General features: G+C 49.2%; 1 protein-coding gene across 5 annotated transcripts in view; it reads right to left on the bottom strand.

Moving 5' to 3' along the window:
• The window catches only part of TPCN1 (two pore segment channel 1), a 76,009-nt gene that overhangs the window by 27,797 nt on the left and 22,481 nt on the right, over positions 1 to 25,731 (bottom strand). For 3 of the 5 annotated variants that reach the window (XR_635148.4, XM_003907196.4, XM_021922977.2), the window contains exons 3-7: positions 10,400 to 10,524; positions 4,570 to 4,746; positions 2,961 to 3,074; positions 2,036 to 2,166; positions 1,064 to 1,152 (exon numbers count right to left, since the gene is read on the bottom strand). Coding sequence is in view for 4 of the 5 variants with exons in the window: in XM_003907196.4 (XP_003907245.1) it covers positions 1,064 to 1,152; positions 2,036 to 2,166; positions 2,961 to 3,074; positions 4,570 to 4,746; positions 10,400 to 10,524 (636 nt within the window). In the remaining variant the exon portion in view is untranslated. Of the gene's footprint in view, positions 1 to 1,063; positions 1,153 to 2,035; positions 2,167 to 2,960; positions 3,075 to 4,569; positions 4,747 to 6,929; positions 7,101 to 10,399; positions 10,525 to 10,822; positions 11,669 to 25,731 lie in introns of those variants that run through there. The other 2 variants (XM_021922978.2, XM_009181768.4) reach the window with 2 other exon arrangements.

Below are 25,731 nucleotides of genomic sequence, written 5' to 3'. Positions count from 1 at the left end.
CCCAAATTGAGGGTGTTAGGAGGTGGGGGCTGTTGGAGGTGAAGAGGTCATGAGTGTGAAGTCCCCCCGAATGGGATTAGCGCCCATATAAAAGAGGTCCCAGAGGCTGGGCGCAGTGGCCCACACCTGTAATCCCAGCACTTTGGGAGGCCGAGGCAGGCAGATCACAAGGTCAGGAGTTGGAGACCAGCCTGACCAATATGGTGAGATCCCGTCTCTGCTAAGAGTACGAAAATTAGCTGGGTGTGGTGGTGGGTGCCTGTAGTCCCAGTTACTCGGGAGGCTGAGGCAGGACAATCACTTGAACCTGGGAGGCGGAGGTTGCAGTGAGCCGAGATCGCGCCACTGCACTCCAGCCTGGGTGACAGGGTGAGACTCCATCTCAAAAAAAAAAAAAAAAAAAAAAAGAGGTCCCAGAGAGCTGCCTCTCACCCTCCACCACGTGAGGACACAGCCAGAAGGCACCACCTATGGATCAGGGAACAGGCCCTCACCAGACACCCACGGCTGGCCCTTGACCTTGGACTTCCAGATTTCACAGCCTCCAGAACAGGGAGAAACAAACTTCTGTTGTTTATAAGCCACCCAGTCAGGAAGAAATAAACTTTTGTTGTTTATAAGCCATGCAGTCTATGGCATTTTGTTATAGCAGTCCAAAAGGACTAAGGCACTGTCAAAATAATTTTTCTTCTCTTTTTTTTTTTTGAGACAAAGTCTCACTTACTCTGTTGTTGCCCAGGCTGGAAAGCAGTGGTACGATCTCAGGTCACTGCAACCTTGGCATCCCGGGTTCAAGCAATTCTCCTGCCTCAGCCTCCCAAGTAGCTGGGATTACAGGCATGTGCCACCCACGCCCAGCTAATTTTTGTATTTTTAGTAGAGACTGGATTTCACCATGTTGACCAGGCTGGCCTCAAACTCCTGACCTAGGTTATCTGCCCACCTCGGCCTCCCAAAATGCTAGGATTATAAGCGTGAGCCATTGTGCCAGGCCCAAAATAATTTTTCATCCACTGTGAACGTGCTTTTTGAGTGCGCCTAGGCCTGAGAAGTAGGAACTCACCGAGGATGGCGAAGATGATCATGAAGAACAGCAGCAGCAGGAGGATGTCCATGAAGGGCGGCAGGGACTGGAAGATCTGCCGCAGGTTGCTGGGGAGAGATGGGCCAGCTCAGGGGAGGTGCCAGCTGGGGCAGGCCGTCTGGGACTCCTCCTTGTTGAGATGGGGGCCTAGTGCTTCTGACTCGAAATACTAAACCCTGCCATACCCTGGTGTGACATCATGCTTCATTTCTTCCTAAAGTGGCTTGAGACCCCCACTTAGTGGGTGGCGGGGAAGAACTGGGGCAGGCGTAGCACACAGCCACCTCCACCTGGTGACGGCCCAAGGAGGCAAGTGCCCTGCAAGCAGGGAACAGAGCAGAAGGCCAAGGGCATCACTTTGGGCGCAAAGGTCAGTTTCCATGAGCAGGATGTGGAAGGCATGAAGACATTTCAAGGCCACTTAGTCCTGGGACACTGGGCCTGTTTCAAGGACAAGTCCTGTTTCTAGCTTTGCAGATGGGCACAAAGAATGAATTACAAGCCCACTCTCAGCAACAGTAGACCAGCCAAGAAATTTTCCAGATTGCGTCTCCCAAAATAAATCTCAGTTGAGGCTTGGTCCGGTTTGAGTTTGGTCCCACAGCCTCAGTGGAGATGGCAGGAGAGTCTGCTTGTGTCACATGGATGCTGCTGAGCTGCCTGCATTTGGGTAGATAACACGCATAGAGCGAGGAAGCAGCTCTGGAAGGCTGCAGAAAAGATGGGAAAAAGCCCTGGACCCAGAGGCCGCAAACCTACACTGCGGCAGGAAGATCGCCTTCTCCTGTGCGTGGGTGGAATGGCAGAGGGAGAGTGAGTGTGTGTGTACTCCCACCAGCATGCAGGGTCGACGTCATCACTGACTGACTCACAAGCTCTTGCCCCACCAGCCCAGAGGTCAGGCCATGCCAGGATAGTGACTGTCTGCCCAGCTTCCAACCCGGGCCTTACCGCCGGACGCCACCGCAATACCGACAGTCCACCAGGAAAATGCAGCGTAGTGCTCGGGTCACCCGCACATGGGACATCTGCCGTACCAACACCACGATGGCCTCGACAAACTGCACCACCAGCACCGAGGTCTGCGGGTGGCAGGCATGGAGCACCGTCAGGCCCTGCAGCCCAGCCGTCATCCTGCATACCTAGAATTGGGGGCTGGGGAGGCAGCGCCCACTCTGACCTCGGGAGGCCTTTTCTTCTCTCCAGCCCTCTCTCGCACTTCCTGCCAACATCAGGCAGCCCCAGAAGGAAAAAACTCCAGCTGCTGGCTCAGGTGTGTGGCACCAGGAGAATGAGCCGAAGGGAAGCATGACTGCTGGTATCCACTGAGGAGGCAAAACTGCCACTCTGCCAGGCCCCCTCGATCAGCCCTCCCTACTCACATCAGGGATCCTGGGGCCTGCAGCTCCTCTTCAGCTCCGCTTACTTGGCTACACTCTCCTAGAGTAGCACACATGCTCCACACACTACAAAGTGCCACCTTGACGTGCTCCTACTCACGCCACTCTCTGCGGCACAGAGAGAAAACGCATAACACTAGGGACAGGTGAGACCGGGCGCAGTGGGCAGAGCTGGGTGTGAACCCCATGTCTCCAGATGAATGTAAAACAGGGAGAGCAGCACACCTCTCTCCAAGGTGACTGTGCCAGTGCCTGGCAGGTACTAAACACCCCATCACGTTAGCTACTGCTGGCATCACCACAACATCTAGGGCACTGGCAAGGCTGAGGGCGTGGTCAGGACAAGGACCCTAGGGTGACACCTCTAAGCATGGACTGGGTCCATGGTGGATTCTGAATTGTACCAAAGAGACAGGTTTGAAGGTGACATGGGAGAAAAGTCTGCAAGGGGAGGGACAGATGGGCGGACACATCACCTTGACCATGGTCCGCTTGTGCCGGATGAAGGTGTGGAGGCCCAGCCAGCGTAACTTCATGCAGAGTTCAAACACTACTACCATCAGGGCGAATAGCTCCAGGGTGGCGTGGACCTGAGACCAGAGGGTGTGGGGATGTGTCATGGCCAGCCCAGCCCACGGCCACTCCTCATTGCCCAATCCTCCCAGGACCTGGAAGTGCCCCAGGACATCCTCCCAACACACACCAGAGTTACAAAAACCTGGCCCTGCATGCCTAAAGACAAAGCCTTGGTCACGGAGCCTTCCCCAAACAACTAAACATAAACTTGATATCCAGGAAACTGACATGCTGGTCCAAATGATGAAAAATCAGGAAGGAGCCTGAAGTTTGTAAGTTGTAAGAAAAACAAATTAGCTGGGCGAGGTGGCGCACACCTGTAACCCCAGCTACTCAGGAGGCTGAGGCAGGAGAATCGCTTGAGCCCAGGAGGCAGATGTTGCAGTGAGCCGAGATGGTGCCACTGCACACCAGCCTGGGCAACAGAGGGAGACTCGGTCTCAAAAAGAAAAAAAAAAAAAAGTAAGAAAAACAAGATAAGATAAAATTTAATATCTAGCCTTGTTCTAAGAGGGATTTCATGTAATTTACAAAAGATCTATGAAAGACACTAAGAAAGCATCAATTAGGAACTTAAGAAATAAAATCTGATTGTCAAAAAAACAAGGACTGTCAAGCAGAGAGCAGCCCCTAAAACTCTCATCCTCATTCTGGACAAAAGGACAAGACATGGAAAACCCTCAGCTGTAAAACCTTCCCAGCAGGGAAGTCAAGTGCTTCCGGGAAACAGACATGGGAGAGCTCCTCCTTCCGGGGGTGGGGAGGTTCGGGACCTGTGGACATTCCAGTGGGCAGGAACTGACAGAGTGAAGGGACGGGAAGATGGACTCCAGCACAGGGGACAAGAGTGGTGGAGGTGTGCAGAGGAAGAAACACAGACTGGCTGGAGCTGTGACTTTCAGGCACGAAGAAGGAGAAACAGGAAGGGAAACTGAGTCATGGAGGGCCTCAGAGGCCAGGCTGGATGAGTGCTTCCTAACTCAACAGGCACAGGCTTCCTTCCCTGCTTCCATGCCTCCCGCACACTCCTTGAGAAGGGAACAAGCACAGCTCCACACCTGCTCTGGCCCCCACTGAATGATGGCTGGGCCTAGGTGTGGGGACATCTGAGGGGCTGGAGCTGCCCAGGAAACATCTCCGCCTCCCATGGTGACCACACCCAAATGCCTTCTCCTTTGAGGCTGGAGACAGAGTAGTGGGACTATCCACTGGGTGCCCTCCCCACCCCGAGACAAGGTGTGGGCACTGGTTCTGAGCAGGGCCTGGGACACTTCCCCTCCCTGGAATGCACTGGTGGGCAGAATCCCAGAGAGACTGGCTGAAGGCCATTCACTCCAATAGGGACACCCAGGCATTTCGGCTCCCAAATCCTCTATGACCGCCTGGTATCTCTCTGTTTTAAGTCTGTTTGCAGTGTTTGTCCTCCCAGTATGTTCCTTTTTGGGGTTCTGTCGTTTGCCCTGAAAGCCGTGTCTCCCAGCCCCCCATGTGAGGAGCATGTGTGCTCACATAGATGCCGAGCCGGAGCGCGGGGACGGCGGGGGCCTCGCACAGGGAGAGCAGCAGCAGCAGCAGGGCCGTGGCCAGCTCCATCAGGTAGAAGAGGTGATTGTGTGCAAAGAGGTAGGCCGCCAGCGCCTTGGCATCCTTGGGGTGGGTGAAGAACTTGTCATTGTTCTCGCCTTCCTGAAAAGATGAGAGCAGTGTGGGCATGTGAGCCTGGAGACCTGTCCAGCACCAAGGAGGAACCATGGGCAGGGGAGGAAGGGAAGGACCCAGGCAGGCGAGGAGAGATTCAAGCCAGAGACAGAAGACGCTGGAAAATCAAAATGATCTTCGCAAAACTCATGGTGGTCAAGTCTCACTCCTGCCTGCTGATGGGCTCAAGAGACTTGCTGCTTCTTAAAAACCACTTGGAGGAACCAAAGAGTCCTGAGACAGCCAGGTGTAGTGACATCCCAGATACTCCAGAGACCAAGGCGGGAAGATCCCTTGAGCCAGGAGTTCAAGTCTAGCCTGGGCAACACAGCAAGACCCCATCTCTTAAAAAAGAGGGGAGGGGCTAGGTGCCATGGCTCATGCCTGTAATCACAGCACTTTGGGAGGCTGAGGCAGGAGGATTGCTTGAGCCCATGAGTTTGAGACCAGCCTGGGCAACAAGGTGAGACCCCTGGTGCCAGCTACTTAGGAGGCTGAGATGGGAGAATCACTTGAGCCCGGGAGGTCAAACCTGCAGTGAGCCAAGATCATGCCACTGTACTCCAACCTGGACCACAGAGCAAGATCTGGTCTCAAAAAAAAAAAAAAAAAGAAAAAGAAAAAAAAGAAGAAAGGTCCTAGGAGGAAGTAAAGTCCCCTCAGAGGCCAAGTTCTCCCTCTAGGAGTGCCCAGCAGAGTGTAAAGAGCTCAGAGGCCAGCCTCGGTGGCTCACGCCTGTAATCCCAGCACTTTGGGAGGACGAGGCGGGCGGATCACGAGGTCAGGAGATCGAGATCATCCTGGCTAACATGGTGAAACCCCGTCTCTACTAAAAATACAAACAAATTAGCCGGGCGTGGTGGTGGGCGCCCGTAGTCCCAGCTACTGAGGAGGCTGAGGCAGGAGAATGGCATGAACCCGGGAGGCGGAGCTTGCAGTGAGCCGAGATCGTGCCACTGCACTCCAGCCTGGGCGACAGAGCAAGACTCTGTCTAAAAAAAAAAAAAAAAAAATAGAGCTCAGTGTAAAGAGCCTGAGAGGAACCACATGAGCTGAGCCTTGGCTTTCTAATCCTTCCCTGAGGAATGTTGGGAAGGTTCCTTCGCCCTTGAGGCTCAGCTTCTTCAACGGTAAAGGCACTAACATTAGTGCTTCCTCCTGGGGCTGTTGTGAAGAAGAAAGGTGAGGACATTTGAAAGGCACTTAGAGTGGTGTCTGCCACACAGTCAGCTCACTACAGGTATTTGCTATTATCATAAGTTATATGAACATTACCAGAAAAAAGGAAGCCAATAACCCTGCCTAGTCAGACCCTTTAACGCCCTTCAAGAGCTACCCAGAACAGGCACAGTGGCTCATGCCTGTAATCCAGCACTTTGGGAGGCTGAGGCGCATGGATCACCTGAGGTCAGGAGTTCGAGACCAGCTTGGCCAACATGGTGAAACCTCATCTCCACTAAAAATACAAAAATTAGCCGGGTATGGTGGCATGTGCCTGTGGTCCCAGCTACTTGGGAGGCTGAGACAGGGGAATCACTTGAACACTATTATACTCTATACTCCAGCCTGGGCCCCTGTCTCCAAAAAAAAAAAGGAGCTGCACAGTGGCGTATTGCTACTATACATTTACTTAATTCAGGATTCCCCATACCCTACCTTGTTTCAATTGACAAATAATAATTGTATATGGGGTACAATGTGATATTTTGATATATTTATATGTTATGTAATATTTTTTTTCTTTTTTTTTGAGACAGAGTCTCCCTGTGTCACCCAGGCTGGAATGCAGTGGTACAATCTCAGCTCACTGCAACCTCCGCCTCCTGGGTTCAAGCAATTCTCTTGCCTCAGCCTCCTGGGTAGCTGGAATGACAAGTGCACACCACCACACCTGGCTAATTTTTGTATTTTTAGTAGAGATGGTGTTTCACCATGTGGCCCAGGCTGGTCTTGAACTCCTGAGCTCAAGTGATCCGCCCACCTCAGCCTCCCAAAGTGCTAGGATTACAAGTGTGAGCCACCATGCTCGGCCCATTCTCACAAACTTATTCTGGGAAAGGCCCTGCTTGCAGTTTGCAGAGTGACTGTGAGTGAGTTACTTCCCTGAAGCTAGATAAACTGCTCTCCTCATTAGCAAAAAATCGAGGCAAACCGCAGACCCAGCAGCAAACCTGGCAGGGTAGGCATGTCAACGGGAGCAAACACCTTGGCAGTCAACAGAGGGTAAGTTGAACATGGTTCTGTGCTCTGTGCAGGGCTGTGGTTTTCACTACCACCTCCATGGCCACGGCAGTGGGCAGGGGGCCACATACAGTGGCCTGGGAAGCTTCTGGTTTCAATAACTAAAAAAAAAAAAAATGTATTTCTTGGGCAATTTCTTCCAACAAATAGCCAGGAATGAAGGTCTCGCTAGAAGAACCACTGACATGGGGGCTCAGATTTTAACTCTAGGACTTGGAATCGTCCCAGAAGAGATGGGGGGAATGAGGTCTCCACCAACAGATGGAAATATCACCCATGGCACTGGATTCTGAAGAAAACCCAAGAGAACATCGACCCTGTTTCCTGGCTGCTGATCATAAACTAGATTTGGAAAAATAAGGAAGGCCAGTTGTAGCGACTTCTAGGCCTTTGCTGTCTGCTCCCTGGGGTCCAAGTCCACATAGAAATGAGTACTGTTTCAAAGGCACCAGGACTGCTGAGCTTGTGGCTCCAGAGGATGAGTGAATTAACAGGTAACAGATAAAATGTGGGAAGAGGGGAAACTGCAGGCACCAGACACCCTCAAAGCAGCGAGGGCCAATTATCCATGCACACCAGCAACCTGGCTCACTGCAGGACCTATAGCCTGGCTGCAAGTGTGAAAAGGCAGGCCATCTTGAGCCGGGCACAGAGGCTCACACCTGTAATCCCAGCACTTTGGGAGGCTTAAGCGGGTGGATCACTTGAGGTCAGGAGTTTGAGACCAGCCTGGCCAACATGGTGAAACCCCGTCTCTACTAAAAATACAAAAATTAGCCGGGCGTGGTGGCAGGTGCCTGTAATCCCAGTTACCTGGGTGGCTGAGGCAGGAGAATCACTTGAACCTGGAAGGAGGTTGCAGTGAGCCGAGATCGCGCCACTGTACTCCAGCGTGGGCAATAGAGTGAGAGTCTGTCTCAACAAAAACAGGCCATCTCATCCTCCAGGAACAGCTGTGAATGACTGTGACTGTTCAAAGAAATCCAAGTTTTTCTTACATTTTTTTTAAAAAATGCATTTTTGGTAAAATAATTTAAACAATTTAAATTCGTAAGGTAGTAAAAATTCCATCAACCAGAGATAATCATCTTTAATATTTAAACAACTTTCCAGATATGTATAGATATCTGTACACATACATACCCGCATGCATATGTTGCTGTATGACATCAATTTAAAATGATCATACAACACCAGCTGTTCCATAACTGCTTTTTTCCACAAATACATGGCCCATTTTCAAGGAGTTGCACACGGTCAGTTCATAAGTGATGCAACAGCACACAGAATAAAAAATATCATCTGGAGGCTAAACAGTTTAAATGTGGAGCTCTGCAACTCCCTAGCTGGGTGGCCTTGGGCATCATTTGGCCCCTCTGAGTCTCAGTCACCACATCTGTAAAGTGGGAGATGATCACTGCAGCCTCAGAGGCTTGTTACAAAGATTAGCAGGTGCCCTTTAAAGTCTCATATTTTCATTACCAATGTCCTCACCTGCTTAGGAAAAGGAGGAATGATCAGGATCCTTAGAGCTTCAGCCATTCTAAGTCTGTGTTCTGACCAATCCCACGCTCTTATCCAGCCTCAGAGAAGGCGATGTGCAAAAGACATCCTTGCTAGATCATTAACAAGCATGCCTGAGCTTGGGACAATTTTCCTAAAACATTCTGTTGCCTTAACTTGAAACAAAACACAATCGTTTAGGTGTATATGATGCTGCATGAACGTATGAGAAACAAACGATTGAACAACCATCAAACAAATGTCTAAATTTCATTACATCTTTTTTCTTTTTTTTAGACAGGGTCTCATTTTGTCACCCAGGCTGAAGTGCAGTGACACAAACATGGTTCACTGAAGCCTCAACTTCCCAGAGTCAGGCGACACCTTCACCTCAGTCTTGCAAGCAGCTGGGACTAGAGGGTACACATGCCACGCCTGGCTAATTTTTGTATTTTTTCCAGAGATGGATTTGCCATGTTGCCCAGGCTTGAATTTCACTAAATCTTTTTTAAATGACAAAACAAATACTTGCAGTGGAGAGCTGATTCAGATAAGAAAGATTAGGGAAAATTATGATGTGAATGCACTTAAGAAAAAATCTATTTCCTCATCCAAACTCTTAATGCAAACCAGAAACTGAAATCTTATAGTGACAAGATTGGCAAGATTAAGGTTAAAATGTCACCGCCAGTGGGGCCGTCAGTAAAGAGGCAATACTTCCTGTGGAGAGGATTCCATGATAAACATCAAGGACCTAAAAACTGTTGATTCCTTCTACCCGGTCATTCCATTTCTTAGACTTTCCATTTCTTTTACTTTCCTAGTAAAATAATCCTAGATGTAAGGGGGTGGGGGGTACTATGTATAGATTGTCCTTGAATTATAATTTACAATAAGGGAATATATTCAAGATTATCAGGTTAAGTAAATTAGGATAATTTACCTGATATAATTTAAAGCTATTTAAATAGCCAGGTGTGGTGGCTCATGCCTGTAACGCCAACAATTTGGGAGGCTGAGGTGGGCAGATCACCTGAGGTCAAGAGTTCAAGACCAGCCTGGCCAACATGGCGAAACCCCATCTCTACTAAAAATACAAAAATTAGCCGGGCATAGTGGCACGTGCCTGTGATCCCAGCTACTCCAGAGGCTGAGGCAGGAGACTCGCTTGAACCCGGGAGACAGAGGTTGCAAAGAGCCAAGATCAAGCCACTACAATTCAACTCCAGCCTGGGTGATGGAATGAGACTGTCTTCAAAAAAAGAAAAAAAGAAAAAAAAAAAAAGCAGAATATAAAATTGCACATACCATATGACTTTTTTGGAAAACAGATATATTATTCTTATAGCACTTTTTTTTTTTAAAACCTGGAAGGAAATAATGTTGACAGTGACTGCCTTAGGTGAATGTTTCTTCATTCTTTTTTGTATCTAAATTTATTGTAATAAGCATGTATTACTTTCACCTTTCACACAAAAATAAAAAATAAAAAAAAGAATCCTAAAATGGCAAACAGGAAAGCAGCAACAAGTTAAACAGGAATAAAGCTACAGCATTCAGTATGTAAAGAAGAATTCCCTCCTGAGAATGTGGCCTCTCAGTGTGCCCTGAGAAGAGGGAGGGTGGCAGGGAAGGCTGAGTGGACAGACTCCAGAAATTGTGGGAGTTAGCACAGCCCCAAACAGGGGCCTGAAGACAAGCTGGTGCACGGCAGTTTTCCCCTATGAGCACAGTCAGGTCAGCCAGCCCATCTTACGAACCTGAAGCTCACACACGAGCAGCAGCAGCAGCATGAACTGCCGCTGGAACTGAATTTCTGGGCACCTAACAGAGTCCTGGCTGCCCCACCCCACCAATAGGTGCAGGGAACCGCCAGGGCCTGACTGGAGATACTCACCTGGAGGTAGATTGCTGCCTCTTGGTAATTCATCTCCCAGTTGTGTGCGGGGCTGGAGGGGGAACTCCCGCCCTCAGAGCTGAGACTGGGGGCCTGGGAGTCGTGGATGGCATAGCTGCCGCCATCTGCATTGGAAGAGGAGAGAGATTCACTTGGCACCCAGGCTTAAGAGCATAAAGACACCGTTCAGCAGAAGAAAAGCCTGGCAGTCCCTTCATATGCTCACATGGACATCCCGTCATCTTCAAATCAACCTCCATGCTGTGTACTGATAACGGCAAGAATTAGCACAGCTGGTTACAAATGTTTTCCTTTCTCTTGATAAGTGAAAAAAGCAAGTACAAAATAGTACAGATAGTATGCTCTCTAATGTGTACAAAAGGGAGGAAACAAGAAAACATAAATACATCAACTTATCTTTACCAAAAGAAACACAGGAAGGAAAAATGAGAAGTCAATGAAATCAGTCGTCCTACAAGGGCTATAAGGAACAGTGTAGATGGACCCTTTTTGAATCCTTTGACTTTTGGAAGCATATTAACATCCTACTTAGTTAAAAATTAAAAACAACTGGATTTGTTCCCTGGTGAAGGGCCATCTGTTGCTCTTCCCTGCTGACAGCCACGCCCTCCTCCCCCAGCAACACTGGGCCATCTGTCTGGGTAGAACATCCCCTCCTTGCTCTCTGTCCACATTGTTTGGCTCTGGCCGACTCCACCCCTGGCTCCCAGGCAGGTGACCTGGGCCTGGCAATGAGCCCCTCGTCTCCCCTGGGCCCAGGGATTGGTTCAGGCATGGCTGCTGACCCAAGTCCGGCCAGTGACAGCTGAACTTGAAACTGTTCCTGGGCCAATTAGGAAGGAGGGGCTCTTTCCCTGTTGTTTGCTCGCGGCTGCCTCTGCCACCGCATGGGGAAAACTTGCCTGAGAAGGAAGTCAGCAGAGAACAAAACAATAACCAAGAGATAACACTAACACCAGCTGCACCTCTGGAATTCAGCTGTGCCTGAAATCTACCCCTTAATTTCCAAAATCCAAGTTGATAAAGAGATCCCATTTGAGTCTGAGTTGGGTTTGTCACAATAATCCTGAGACTCTACTGATACACACAGTAAACAACAGCATCAAGAAATGACGCATTGATTGGGAAGAAGTGAATCTGAGAGAAATCTGTAAATCTGCATTATAAATGATCCACCTGAAGGAAGATAAAGCATCTAATGTTTTGGGCTGAGCACGGTGGCTCACACCTGTAATCCCAGCACTTTGGGAGGCCAAGGTGGACGGATCACCTGAGGTCAGGTGTTCAAGACCAGCCTGGCCAACATGGTGAAACCCCATCTCTACAAAAATTAGCCGGGCATGATGGCAGATGGCCTGTAATCCCAGCTACTCAGGAGGCTGAGGCATGAGAATCGCTTGAACCTGGGAGGCGGAGGTTGCAGTGAGCCAAAATTGCGCCACCACTCTAGCCTGGGGGACAGAGCAAGACTCCGTCTCAAAAAAAAAAACAAAAAACAAAAAACTAATGTTTTGATACTGGGATTTGCACAGTTGGCAGGAAGCAAATGTGTAAGGCTTGCAACCATGCAAGGGACAGGAAACTGACAGGGCTCAAAGGCCTGCTGGGTTGCAAAAGGTCCTTCTGATCTTGAATTGCCAGTCATGAGCAACCAGGACCAGGCACATCCATTTTCCTAACAATAATGCTGCACATCTTTCCACATGTTTATTTACCATTTGTGTATCTTCTTTGAAGTGTCCAGATCTTTCACCTTTTTCTTTGTTTATTATATTATTATTATTATTATTAAATTGAGAGCTCTTTTATACACTCTGGATACAAGTCTATCAGATACATGATGATTTGCAAATCTTTTCCCCTTTGTGGTTTCTCTTCTCATTTTTTTCTAACAGCGCCTTTCAAAGGTCACTGAAACAGAAGTTTTACAAATTTTGACGAAGGCCAACTTATCCATTTATTCTTTTATGGATTAATACTTTTGATATCATGTCTAAGAAATCTTTGCCTAACTCCTGGTCATAAAGATTTCACATCAGGCCAAGGCGGGGAGGATCACTTGAGCCCAAGAGTTCAAGACTAGCCTGGGCAACACAGTGAGATCCTGTCTCTACAAAAAAATTAAAATAAAAAAGATTCCACATCAAGGCACAGTGGTGTAAGCCTGTAGTCCCAGCTGCTAAGAAGGCTGAGGTGGGAGGATCACCTTAGCCCGGTAGTTCAAGCCAGCCTGGACAACACAGAAAGACACTGTCTTTAAAAAAGAAAAATAAAAACAAAGATTTCACATCAATACCTCAAATGCCTTGATTACTGTGGCTTTACAGGTCTTAAAATCAGGTAAATGTTGGCAGGGCACAGTAGTTCACGCCTGTAATCCCAGCACTTTGGGAGGCCAAGGCGGGCGGATCACGAGGTCAGGAGATCAAGACCATCCTGGCTAACATGGTGAAACCCTGTCTCTGCTAAAAATGCAAAAAAATTAGCCTGTAGTCCCAGCTACTAGGGAGGCTGAGGCAGGAGAATGGCGTGAACCCAGGAGGCGGAGCTTGCAGTGAATGGAGATCGCACCACTGCAATCCCGCCTGGGGGACAGAGCGAGACTCTGTCTCGAAAAAGAAAAAAACAAAAAACCAGGTAGTGTTAATCCTCCAATTTTGTTCATCTTTTTTTCAAAGTTGTTTTGGCTAGCCTAGTTCTTTTGAACTTCCATATAAACTTTAGAATTAGTCGATTTCTTTGTCCCTAATCTAGGAGTCCAATCAATCAATCAATCAATAAAAACCCAGCCTGGGGAATATAGTGAGACCCTATCTCTACAAAAAAAAATTTTTTTTAAAGTAAAAAAATTAGGCATGGTGGCATGTGCCTATAATCCCAGCACTTTGGGAGGCTGAGGTGGATGGATCGCTTGAAGTCAAGAGTTAAGACCAGTCTGGGTAACATACTAAGACCTCATCTCTACAAAAAGTATAAAAATCAGCTGGGCATGGTAGCTTGCACCTATAGTCCCAGCTACTCAGGAGGCTGAGGTGGGAGGATTACTTGAGCCTGAGAGGTCAAGGCTAGAGTGAGCTATGATCATGCTACTGCATTCCAGCCTGGGTGACAGAGCAAGATCCTGTCTCAATAATAACAAGCCAGGCGCAGTGGCTCATGCCTGTAATCCTAGCAATTTGGGAGGCCAAGGCAGGTGGATCACCTGAGCTGAGGAGTTCGAGACCACCCTGGGCAACAAAGTGAAACCCCACTGGTCTCTACTAAAATACAAAAATTAGCCGGGCATGGTGTCACGCACCTGTAGTCCCAGCTACTCAGGAGGCTGAGGCATGAGACTCACATGAGCCCAGGAGGTGGAGGCTGCAGTGAGCCAAGATTATGCCACTGCACCCCAGCTTGGGCTGCAGAATGAGACACTGTCTCAAAATAAATAAATAAACAAACAAACAAATAAATAGTCAATTTCTACTTAAAAAAAAAACCTGCTGGGATTTGATTGAAATTATGCCAAATCTATGAATGAGACATCTTAAAAACTCATGAATATGGTATATCTCTCAGTTTATTTTGATCTTCTTTAATTTCTCTTAGTAATGTTTTGTAGCTTTCAGTATATGGACCTGACACATCTTTTGTTAGATTTATCACGAAGCCTTTCATATTTCCGATGCTGCTGTAAATGAAGTTGCCTTTTAATCTCAATTTCCAATTGTTTGTTGTTAGTATACAGAAATACGACTAATTTTTATATATTGGCCTTCTATCCTGCAACCTGGATAAGCTCACTTAAAAGGTCTAGTAGCCTCTTTTGTAAATGTCATGAGCTTTTCTATACAGAAGATCATGTTGTCTGAGAATAAGGACAGTTTTATTTCTTCCTTTCTAATCCAGATGCCTTTTGTTTTTCTTGCCTTATGGCACTGTTTAGAACCTCCCTTACAATACTGAATAAAAATGATAAGAAGGGATATCTTTGTCTCATTCCCCATCTTAGGGGAAAAGCATTCAGTTTTTCACCACTCAGTATGATGTAAGCTAGAAGTTTCTCGTAGATACTCTTTATCAGGCTGAGGAAATTCCTTTCTATGCCTAGTTTGTTGTGAGATCTTACCATGAATAGGTGCTGGATTTTGTCAAACACTTTGTCTACTTTGAGATGATTTCAGCTTCAGTATCCCTAATCTGAAAATCTGAAATCCAAATGCTCCAAAATTCCATACTCTTTGAGTACCAACATGACACTCAAAGAAAATGCTCACTGGAGCATTCTGGATTTCATATTTTCAGGTTAGAAATAACCAATAAATATAATGCAAATATTCCAAAATCTGAAAAAAATTAAAAATCAGAAATACTTCTGGCCCCAAGCATTTTGGAAAAGGGACAGTCAGTCTGTATATGGTTTTTCTTTCTCCTTTGGTTAATATAGTGAATTACAATGATTGGTTTTTGAACATTAACCCAACCCTGCATTCCTGAGCTAAGTCCCTCTAGTCATGATATATTATCCTTTTTATATATCATTGCATTTGCTAAAATTGTTTAAATTTTTTGCATCTATATCCACGTAGAATGTTAGTCTGATGTTTCTTTCCTTGTGATGTCTTTGCTGGTTTGGGTATCAAGGTAATGCTGGTCTCATAAAATGCGCTAGAAAATATGTCCTCCTTTTCAATTTTCTGGAAGACTTTGGGTCAAATTCGTATAATTTATTCCCTAATGTACAGCGTTCACCAGGAAAGCTATCTGGGCCTGAAGTTTTCTTTCTAGGAAAGTTTTTATTACATATTAACCTTCTTCAGTACATATAGAGCCACTCAGGTTTTCTATTCTTACTGAGAAAGCTTTGGTGGTTTGTATCTTTCAATAAATTTGTCAAGAGGTTAAGCAATCTGTCCAAGATCACACAGCTGTAAGGGCTGAACCAGGCTTTGGCCCCTAGCAGCTTGCCTCCAGAGCAGATGCACTTAACCACTATGCAGTACTACCACCCCCTTTAAGGAAGAGGAGTCGGAGATGAGGAATGCAGATGATGATTTTAATCTACTGGTAGCAAACATTTATTGAGGTTTACTATATGCCAAAACCTATCCTATGGCAGATTTTATTTTCCAAAAATGGCCACCGCATTATCTTTCACCTTCCATGCTCTTCTGGAACCTTGCCACTTTTCCACACACAGAAGCTGTCTCTCTTCCTCTTGAAATCAGGTGAGCCTTCATGACTGCTGTGACTAACAGAGAACAGGGAACCTCATGACTTCTGAGGTTATAAAAATACTTTCACCTTATTCTCTTGGGGCACTTACTTGTGGAACCAAGCGACCATTTTGTAAGGAAGCCCAAGCAGCTGGTGGAGAGAGAAGACTCAAGGTCCCAGTTCACAGCCCAGCTGAGCACCCAGCCAAGGAGTAGCACCAACTTCTCTGCCACATCAAGGAGCCATCTCAAAAATAGATCCTCCAGCCCCAGTTAAGCTGTCCAAACAGATGCTACATACAACAGCAAAAAGACAACTCCACCAAGCCCTGCGCAAACTGCAAAGTCAAGCAAAATAAATGTTGCCATCTTAAGGCACTCTGTTGGGGCAGTGATTTGTTACAAGGGCAACAGATAACTGATACCTATCTAAATACATTGTATCTATTAACCCACTTAGTTCTTACAACAACCCTGGGAAGAAGGTAATATTGTTATCAATAGATAACTGATACCTATCTAAATACATTGTATCTATCTATTAACCCACTTAGTTCTTACAACAACCTTGCTAAGTAGGTAATATTATTCCCACCTCAGACTTGAGGAAACTAAGGTGCACAGAGGCTAAGTAACCTCCCCAGGTCATGCTGCTAGCGAGAAGCAGGGCTGGGATCCCAAACTAGGCTGCCTAGCTCCCAATCGGTAGACTACTTGCCTCTCAAGAATCAGAAACTTGAAAAGGATAACAGGGTAGTTAGTGCCAAAAGGACCAAAAATACACTAGCATTTCCATCACTAGAGTGGAGTTCCAAGTAGGAGGTGGGACATCTGGGTGCGGTTTGAACTTGGTAATTCTGACCCTTGTCTTCCCAATAGCAACAGAGCAGCATTCCCTACTCTGATCCCAATGCTCATTTCTGAAAGAACTAAGCCCTAGGCAGAGACAGGAGAAGGTCAAACCACCTTCCTCAATCTGCTCCCGTGGATCAGGGAAGCACCAGCCAAAACGTGACTCCTGAGCAGAAAAAGCCACAGGCGAGCAGCTGGATGGAGCTGCGTCCTCGTGCGCTCATGCCCTGTCCTCCATGACCTCCATATGCCCCAGCAGGGGCTGGCACCAGCAACACAGCAGAGTCCTAGGTAATATAAATAACAATGATGGAGTGGGGCAGGTAGCTGCTAGCTGGCACAGATGGCAGCAGCCATTAGTGCCACCCTCCTACCCGACACTAGACAGGAGCGTCTGTGTAAGCCACTGCCATGAAGAACCCCTTTGGAGCCTTCCCACCCTTCTTCTCACACAGGGGTCTCCTTGAATTGACAGGAACTTCCTCTTTGTGCTCAGGAGCTCTCTCAACCTATTCCTGGTGGGGAGAGGACATCTGGTCCTTCTCAACAGCTCCCCCATCCCTCACCACTTATACCACAGCACCCCTGGGACCAGGTTGCCCAATGCATCCCATGGTGCAGGCCATTCCTTGCTAACAAGCCTCACTGACACTCCCAGCAACAGGTTTCTCCGGGGAGCAGGTAACCTTTGCTATCTTTAGGTGTCCTGGTTTGGGTGAGAGATAGTCCCTCTTCCCTGATACATAACCCTTCAAAGCCACAAAGGACAGTTCCATTCAGCTGAAATCCACAAGGACCACCAAGACTGGAAGGACTAGGCTTATGGCTGCCCTGGGAGGACAGTCCTCAGAGCCAGAAATCTTAATCCCATCTTCTTTTTCACTTCTCAAGGCCTGTAACTCACCAGGTCTAGAAAGGTCTCCTCCCTCCTCCCTCTCATCTCTACTCAAGAGGTCTTTGGGGCCTCTTGTCTTTCACCTAAAAGTCTGCAGCAACCTGGACTCGCTCTCATTGTCCAGGCCTTTCCTGACCACCTGACTTGGGCCCCTTGAGGCAGGATAAATCAATCTGGTAAGGCCGAAGTCTGATGGTGTCACTCTGCTACTTAAAATCCTTCCATGGCTTGCCCGCAGAAAAAGACTGACTCCTTGGAACAACAGGAGAGGATCTTTAGAGCTGGCTCCTGCTACAGCCCTCTCCCTTTTCCCTATTCCTGTACCAAACTCCTAACAGCAGAGGGGCTGGGGCCTGAGCCTCAGGGCTGGCCGCAGACAGCAACAGGTGACCATGGAGAGCCAAGGATGCAGGGAGCTGGCTGGAGTCCCCCCATGGGACAGTGAGCACCACAGAGACAAAACGTGAGCCCATGGCCACAGACCATATGTGGCTGGTGGGTGAGGGCAGACACGTGGCAGTGCTGCCAATGGTGGAACGAGGACTCAGGAATGGACTTCACAGGGTGTTTGTGCTAGATCTGAAAGGGCTTTCTAATAACTAGAAATGATGGACCATCAGAGAGGGCTTTAACTTTGTCAGGTTTGATGGATTAAAACACAGAAGTCAGTGCCATGCTTCGTTAGAACTGGGTACCTAAGTATTTGTTATTTTAATCTAAATATAATCTGTGAGTTGGAAATAAGTTTCTTTCCTTTTTTTTACTTTTTAGTTTGAGAGACAGGGTCTCACTACGTTGCCTAAGCTGGACTCAAATTCCTGGACTTGGGCGATCCTCTCTCCTTGGCTTCCATTTGGAAATAATTCTTTTTACTGAGCCCAGGATGGAGTACAGGGACACTATCATGGCTCACTGCAGCCTCAACGTTTCAGGCTCAAGCCATCCTCCCACCTCAGCCTCCAGAGTAGCTGGGACTATAGGCATGTGCCACCATGCCTGGCTAATTTTTTCTTTCTTTCTTTTTTTTTTTTTTTTTTAGAGATGGGGTCTTGCCATGTTGCTCAGGGTGGTCTCAAACTCCTAGGCTCAAGTAATCCACCTGCCTCGCCCTCCCTCCCAGAGTTCTAGGATTATAGGTGTGAGTCACTGCACCTGGCTGGAAATAATACTTTTATTTTTATTTTTAAACTTTTATGTATTTTTTCTTTTCTTTTTTTTTTTTTTTTGAGACAGAGTCTTGCTCTGTTGCCCAGGCTGGAGTGCAGTGGCACAATCTCATCTCACTACAACCTCTACTTCCCAGGTTCAAGTGATTCTCGTGCTTCAGCCTCCTGAGTAGCTGGGACTACAGGCGTGCACCACCACACCTGGCTAATTTTTGTATTTTTTGGAAGAGATGGGGTTTCACCATGTTGGCCAGGCTGGTCCCAAACTCCTGACCTTCAAGTGATCCAAATGCCTTGGCCTCCCCAAGTGCTGGGATTACAGGTGTGAGCCACCACGCCTGGCTGGGAAATAATTCTTAATGAAAATATTCTAAGACCAACAACTGGCCTGTTCATTTACTCCTTTGTTTAGCAGACATTCCCAGGGTTGTCCTTGCCCAAGGGCAGCTCCTAGGTGCTGGACCCTTAGTGGGGAATGTAGGAACTAGGTAGCCCTTGCCCTCCAGGGGCACCTGTCTGCAGAGGCAGTGGAGTACCCCATCACCACCTGGCCTCAAAAAGAGGCTCTGTAGCTACTAGTCATGGAAGTTTCAACAGCAAAAAGGTTCACCAGCCAGTGAGCAGTGGACTAGCTGCCCCTGCAGCTTGTGGCATCTAAATGTTTACAGGTATGTGGTGACTTCAAGGGGAGCAGGCAGGTGGGTGCAGATGGCTTCAGAAGGAGCTCCAAACTGCGGAGCTGCCCCAGAGGATTGGCAGTGCCACACACAGTCTGAGCAGGGCCCAGCTGCCTAGATCCTGATGGCACCAAAAGCCTTCCACAAACACTTCCTCACTGCTTAGGGAGGGCAATGGCATCTTTTTTTAGCGCATGTGTCCCTCTCCCACCTCCCGATTAACTGCAGCCCCCAAATCTAGCCCCAATTTCATCAGCTCAGCTTCAGCTACAAGAACACACACAAACACTTGTGGAGCAAATTCTGTGAGGCAGGCACTACTCTCGGCACTTTATATGTGAAATAACTTCATCCTCGCAACAACCTTAGGAAGTGGATACCATCAGTATCCCCATTTCACAGGTGATGGGACAGAAGCACAGAGATTAGTCAGTTTGTCCAGGGGCTCCCACATTTAGAAAGTGATGGAGCTGGAGAATAAATGAAGTCTGTGCCTGGAACCACTCTAACTGCGGGCGGTGTTATTCCACGTGGTCTGCACAGTCCATGAATGGTGTGCGATGGTTGGGGATGAGCACCATCCAGGAATCAGAGCCAGCGTGTAGAGGCCATCACCGCAGGTGGCACTGTGCGGCACTTCCTTTTCCTAGTACTTCGTTTCTGCTGTGTTTGATGGAAGTAGAGGTCCTCTGCCACAGAGTGTGGGAAGCCCTGCTACATAGCTCTCCGACATGCATTGTAGGCACTTTCTGCTGCTGTCTTAGGAGCAACAACTGTCAGGTCAGGAGCAGATCCTAGAGACCACCTAATTCAAGGCCCAGCTTTTAGAGATGGGGAAACTGAGGGCAGGGAATGTGATGTCTCCGTGGTATAGGGCCAACTGGTTACAGCATCAGGTCTAGCACCCAGGCCTCCTGGCTTCCCATCCAGAGCTTTCCTTCATACAAATATCTCCCACTCATCTCTCACTAGAGAAATGTAGGGGATAGCTCTGCTGACCCACTGTCTGCCGTGGGGTACACTGGCCGTTGTCTCTTCTGATGGACAGCATACAGCTGTGAGACAGGCTTAGCACCTATGACCCAAATCAAAGAGAACATGTGGCTGGTTCTCGCACAGATGGTCCCTCCATTGGCCAGGACTCTTGGGATGCACTCTTACAGGCCACAAGTGACTGGGGGGCAGGAGAAGGCCCTGGGGTGACTGAGACCACATTTTCCTGGCCGTACCGGTGCTGCATGGAACAGCTGCACCAACAGAGAATCTTGCGGCAGGAGGGGCCTCAGGAATCAGGAGGCTCCTCCCCTCCCACAATCAGCTGAAAGGCCCACATATAGGGGCTGTGCCTGGCCCACAAGACCTTGCTCTCACCAGCTCCTCTGCCACACTGTGGCCCAAACCACCTCTCCCCTGGACCAACACAATCCCTTCTCTGTGTCCCTCTCTGTTCTACCCTCTGTGGCCTATTCTTGACACCAGTCAGAGAAATCCTCTGTTGCGTGCACATGTGTGTGGGTTTTTGGCAAACTTTTTTGTTTAATATAACAATAATCCTCAAGAACACTAAGCCAAATGGTATCACTCCTCTGCCCGAAACATGCCCCAGCCTCCCTTGATCGGAAGATCTCATGGAACCTGACCCATGATCTCTCCAAGTCACTTCGTCCCGCCTGCCCCTTGCTGCTGCCATGCTGGCCTCCTTGTTCTGAAACGTGCCTGGAACACTCTGCCTTGGGGCCTCTGCCTCCCCAGTCTTTGGCTGTTTCCTCACACCTTCCAGTTTCCACCCTAACATCTTATCAAAGGCTACCCTTGGCCTCCCCTACAAGGTGAGACCACATCACTCTGTCCCCTCAAAGTGCTGAGGCTTCCTCCTGGGGCTGTCACCACCTGACAGGGTATCTGTTTACTTGTGGGCCTGTTTCCCCGCCTGGAATGTCAGCTCCAAGAGGGCAGGGACTTTTGTTTTGGTCACTGTGGTGTTCCCAGGCCCCAGAACAGCGTTGGATACAATGTGTAAGGGGTCAGCAAACATGTCTGAATTGAAGTGAAATAGAAGGCCTTGCCTGCCCTGAAGATTCCACACACCCCTGTGGGGCACTTAAGGATGGCCACAGCCTGGAGGGTGGAGAGCAAGGAGCCATCCATGGGGCCTGGCAGGCCTCAGGCAAGAGGGCGGGCTCCACCGGGGGTGCAGTGGGCATCACCAACGGGTGTTAGGAAGGCGTGTGATGTGGTAAGTTTGTATTTGTAAAAACCCTTCTTTTAATGGTCTGCTGAAGAGGGGATGTTTTGTGTAAGAGTAATTCAGGGTAGAACCTTGAAAGGGACAGGGAAGAATAAGACTCAAGAGCTAAGGTGAAAGAATAGCGAATTCTCCCCCTCCCAGGGCAGACTTTGCTCTGTGCTTCTAACCACTCAACCTCAGAAAACAGGACTTGGTGTGCTCATGTGGTCCCAAAAGGCAAAGCACGATCACTCTTTTCTCCACATGGAGAAAGGGACGAAAGGCCTGAGGTGACACTGGCCATTCAGGGGCTTTTCAAGAAAGCCACAGGTGATCGCAAAGGGCCTCCTTCACACCCAGGCACGAGCGACTGGGGTGCATATTTAGGGATTATAGAAAGGGTGCAAATGGAAGGCAAGGAGCCACAGTTCCGTTCTGTTCCTTTTGTACATGGCCTTTATGCAGCAGTGCAGCTGTGCCAGCCAAGTCCAGGGCATGGCAGGGGCTGGGTGGAGCTGGGCCACCTTGTGGGGTGCTAATCCCCTGCCCTGTCTGCTGTCTAACCCTCTTCCCCACTTATGAGGTTACAGAAGTAGCCAGAGAGGCAGTGGAAATGCTCCCACCCCGAGTGCTGCGTTGTTCCCGCAGAAGGTATGCTCCAAGGCTCGGCAGCTTCCTGAGGAGGACATTTCAGGCCCAGGAAAGAGGGAAGGCAGGGGGCAGAAGGGGCAGATCAAAGGGGACAGGGCTGATAGCCAAGTCCTGGTGAGTCAGGGTGTGAGCCGGTGAGTGCAGATGGAGTGGTGTCTGGGAGAATGAGCCCCTGCTTGCTGGGGAACCAATCCCAGCAGGTCCAGCTTCCTCGAAATGAATACCCTCCGTGCGGGAAGTAAGAGGGCGTGCAGGGGCCCCAAGCTGCCCTGAGAGGTCAGCACTATATGTGAAGCTAGAGGACAGTCTGCCCCACTGAAGCCCATTGTGCCCACCGGGTTGGCTGCAGGACCTCTACCTGGGCAGCCTTGAATGCCAACAGTTGTTCGCACCCACCTGCTCTAGTGGCCTGGTGCCTTGCTCTGACCTCCTACTGCCCACAGACCCTGGGCAGAACCTCCTGGTCAATGATTGGCACTCGCATCTTCGGAGTACCAGGCACAGAAAACACAGGAAGCGTCCTAGCCAACAAAGTGACCAGGCAGGCTCACCCTGCATCACCCCAGTCCAGCCCCTTCCTCTGTGTGCCGGGGCTGGCCCTCTCCAACTGGTGCTCATTACAGACCACGGAAGAAGCAACACCTGTGGCCTCTGACCTTGGCACTGTTCTTGCCCAGAGCAGAATGGGTTCTTCCAGGCCAGCCGGAAAGGCAGGGATCGGGGCACGCCGCAGGGGCCCAGCTCGAGGAGACAGGATGACCTCACCGTGGGGCTGTCAGGGAGCTGGCCTCCACTGCCTCCTCCAGAAGGCCAGCAGCTAGCCCTTGCCTCTGCATGTTCACCTTTCCTGGAAGGCAACCGGGCCAGATATGGGAGGGAGGGAGGGAGGGAGGGAGATGAGCAGCAGCATGGGCATGTGGGCAGGATTTGCAGTCTCCCTGGCTCCTGCAGCCAGCAGGTTTCAGAAAGGACCAGAGGAGGCTGACCAGGAACACTCTTGGAAACCAGGAAGATTGTATTCTGCATCTCTGTTCTGGGCCTCTGGGGAAAGTTCCACGAAGGGAAACATTTTGTCCTGCCCTTCTGGTGCCCTGGGCAGACAGCTCTCTTGGGAAAACCAGACCAAGAGGACAGGCACAGCCTTTCAGGCCCGCAGACTTTGGCCACTAAAGATTTATGTGGCACCAGCCCCTTAACTTCCCTCCCTGAATCCTGGCAATCAGCCCGGAGGAGAGAACATAAAACCACTCAGAGGGGAAGGAGTGGAAAGAAACAGCTGAACTGACAGGCAGGAGAATACAAAACAACAACCCAAACCCTGACTCAAAGCAGGAGAGACATCCTGGTGCACAGGACAGGCGGACAAACCAGAATGACCTGTTTGCATACATGGTAACACTCCCCCATGCTGATGTCACAGGGCCCAGACGCACCCATGAAACAGCTGGCTGATTTGCACGCCACATTGGAAATGACCCTGCGGGGGAATCCAAGGTTTCCGTTTGCTGGAGCACAGCATGCAGCAGCTTCCTGGTGGTGCCGGATAAATAGAAACAGTTTCCATATGCCGGCCATAAAGATGCACTGGGGAGGAGCAGGAAAGAGTGGGCAGGAGGGAAAGGCTTCCACAACCCACCTCCCACCCAGCAAGCGCAGGGGGCAGCCTGGGCTGCGTAAACCACTGGGGCCTTTCTTTGGTGCCTGGGCCAGAGATTGCTTTGGATAAAGGGCCCCTCCTGGGAGGAAGCTCTGATCAGAAAAAGCAGAGAATGACTGTTCTCGGGAAGGGTGATACTGAGGGGCCTACCCCGTTTCTAACCTCTCTCCTTTTCAGTCTCATTTTCTTTCTTTTTTTGGAGACAGGGTCTCACTCTGTTGCCCTGGTTGGAGTGCAGTGGTGCAATCATGGCTCACTGCAGCCTTTACCTCCTGGGTTCAAGCAATCCTCCCACCTCAGCCTCCCAAGTAGCTGGGACTACAGGCATGCATCACCATGCCCAGCTAATTTTTTGTATTTTTTTGTAAAGACAGGGTTTCATCACCATGTTCCCCAGCCTGGTCTTGAACTCCTGGGCTCAATTCATCCACCCAGCTCAGCCTCCCAGAGTGTTGGGAATACAGGCATGAGCCACCGTGCCCTGCCTCATTCTCATTTTCTTAAACACACACAACCTCACACATTCTCGAATGCACACATACACATACCCTCACACACCGTCTACGAGACAAAACGGAACCCTGGACACTCAAGATCACTTCAGCTATGCCGCCTCCCCTCCCCACAGTTCATGATCTTAATCCCCAGAGCCTCAGTTTCTTCATCCAGAAACTGGGACCGGTGCCAACCGTGCTCTAGGCATCGCAGAAACAAACGCGAATACCCACAAAGCACTCGGAGCCCTCCAGAAACCAGTGCCTACCAGAATGACAACGAGCAACCACCCCGCCGCTTGCCAGTTGTCACTGAGAGCCCCACTCCATGGGAAAGAGCTCAAAGAGACGAGGAAAATAAACCAGAGTGACACTGATGAGTTTTCCAGGCACAGCGTCGCCACCGTGCTTCTGTGCCGGCTGGCTCTTCAAAGGCCCCCAGATAAAAATCTAGCATGAGATGCTATGCCGAAAGAAAGCAAAATGCACATCCCCCTGCTCAGGCCTTCTCTCTCTGATAATTGGTTGCAAGACGGTGTAGAAGGTGGACCCGCATTATCGACACATGTTAGTAAAAGCTCCAAACCCAAGCAGAGTCCTGGGCAAATACACTGACCTCCAGAAAGGCAAGAACTGGCATGGAGCCCTCCCAGTTGAATTGCTGGCCTCCAGCCCAAAATCTGTCCTGCCAAAGGCTTAAGTCAAAGGAGAAAAGGAAAAAAGAAAGGCTCAACGGGGCAGTACCATGGGTCAAGCCCTGTTCTAGAGGGAGGGACTCTGGTGTGAAAGTCTCTGTTTCCGGCCACCTGACAGAGACCTAAGTGGCCAAGTCCAGAGGGATTCGCTGTCATCCATGAGGTCAGGCCCAGGGAGCCTGGAACTGGCAGGGGATGGGGCAAGGAAGCAGAGAACAATTCTATAAACGGAGTGCGAAAGACGTGGAAAGGCAGGAGGGGTGCAGATCAGAAACAGGCTCTTGGGAGGTAGGGGACAGGGAAGAATGTAGGCAGGGAGAGGGGCTGGGAAATGAGCACATCAAAACCACTGGGGGCAGTGACTGCAGCCTGAGATGCCCACTTCCTAACTGTCCACATGAGGAACTCACAGCAGACATTCTAAGGTTGCAAACATTGCCTCGAGAACACCTTTCTAATCTTTTTTTTTTTTTTTTTTTTTTCAGATGGAGTCTTACTCTTGTTGCTCAGGCTGGAGTGCAGTGGCACAATCTCGGCTCACTGCAACCTCCGCCTCTCAAACTCAAGTGATTCTCCTGCCTCAGCCTCCTGAGTAGCTGGGATTACAGGCGCCCGTCACCACACCCAGCTAATTTTTTGTATTTTTAGTAGAGACATGGTTTCACAAAATTGGCCAGGCTGGTCTTGAAATCCTGATGTTATGTGATCCGCCCACCTCGGCCTCCCAAAGTGCTGGGATTATAGGGATGAGCCACTCTTTCCCATGGAGTGGGGTTATAGGCATGAGTCTGTGCCCGGC

The sequence above is a fragment of the Papio anubis genome, chromosome 9 (assembly GCF_008728515.1).
Source record: "Papio anubis isolate 15944 chromosome 9, Panubis1.0, whole genome shotgun sequence".
In the NCBI taxonomy this organism is placed as follows: domain Eukaryota; kingdom Metazoa; phylum Chordata; class Mammalia; order Primates; family Cercopithecidae; genus Papio; species Papio anubis.
The sequence above is the reverse complement of the archived record's forward strand: the minus strand, read 5'-3'. Positions and strand labels throughout refer to the sequence as shown.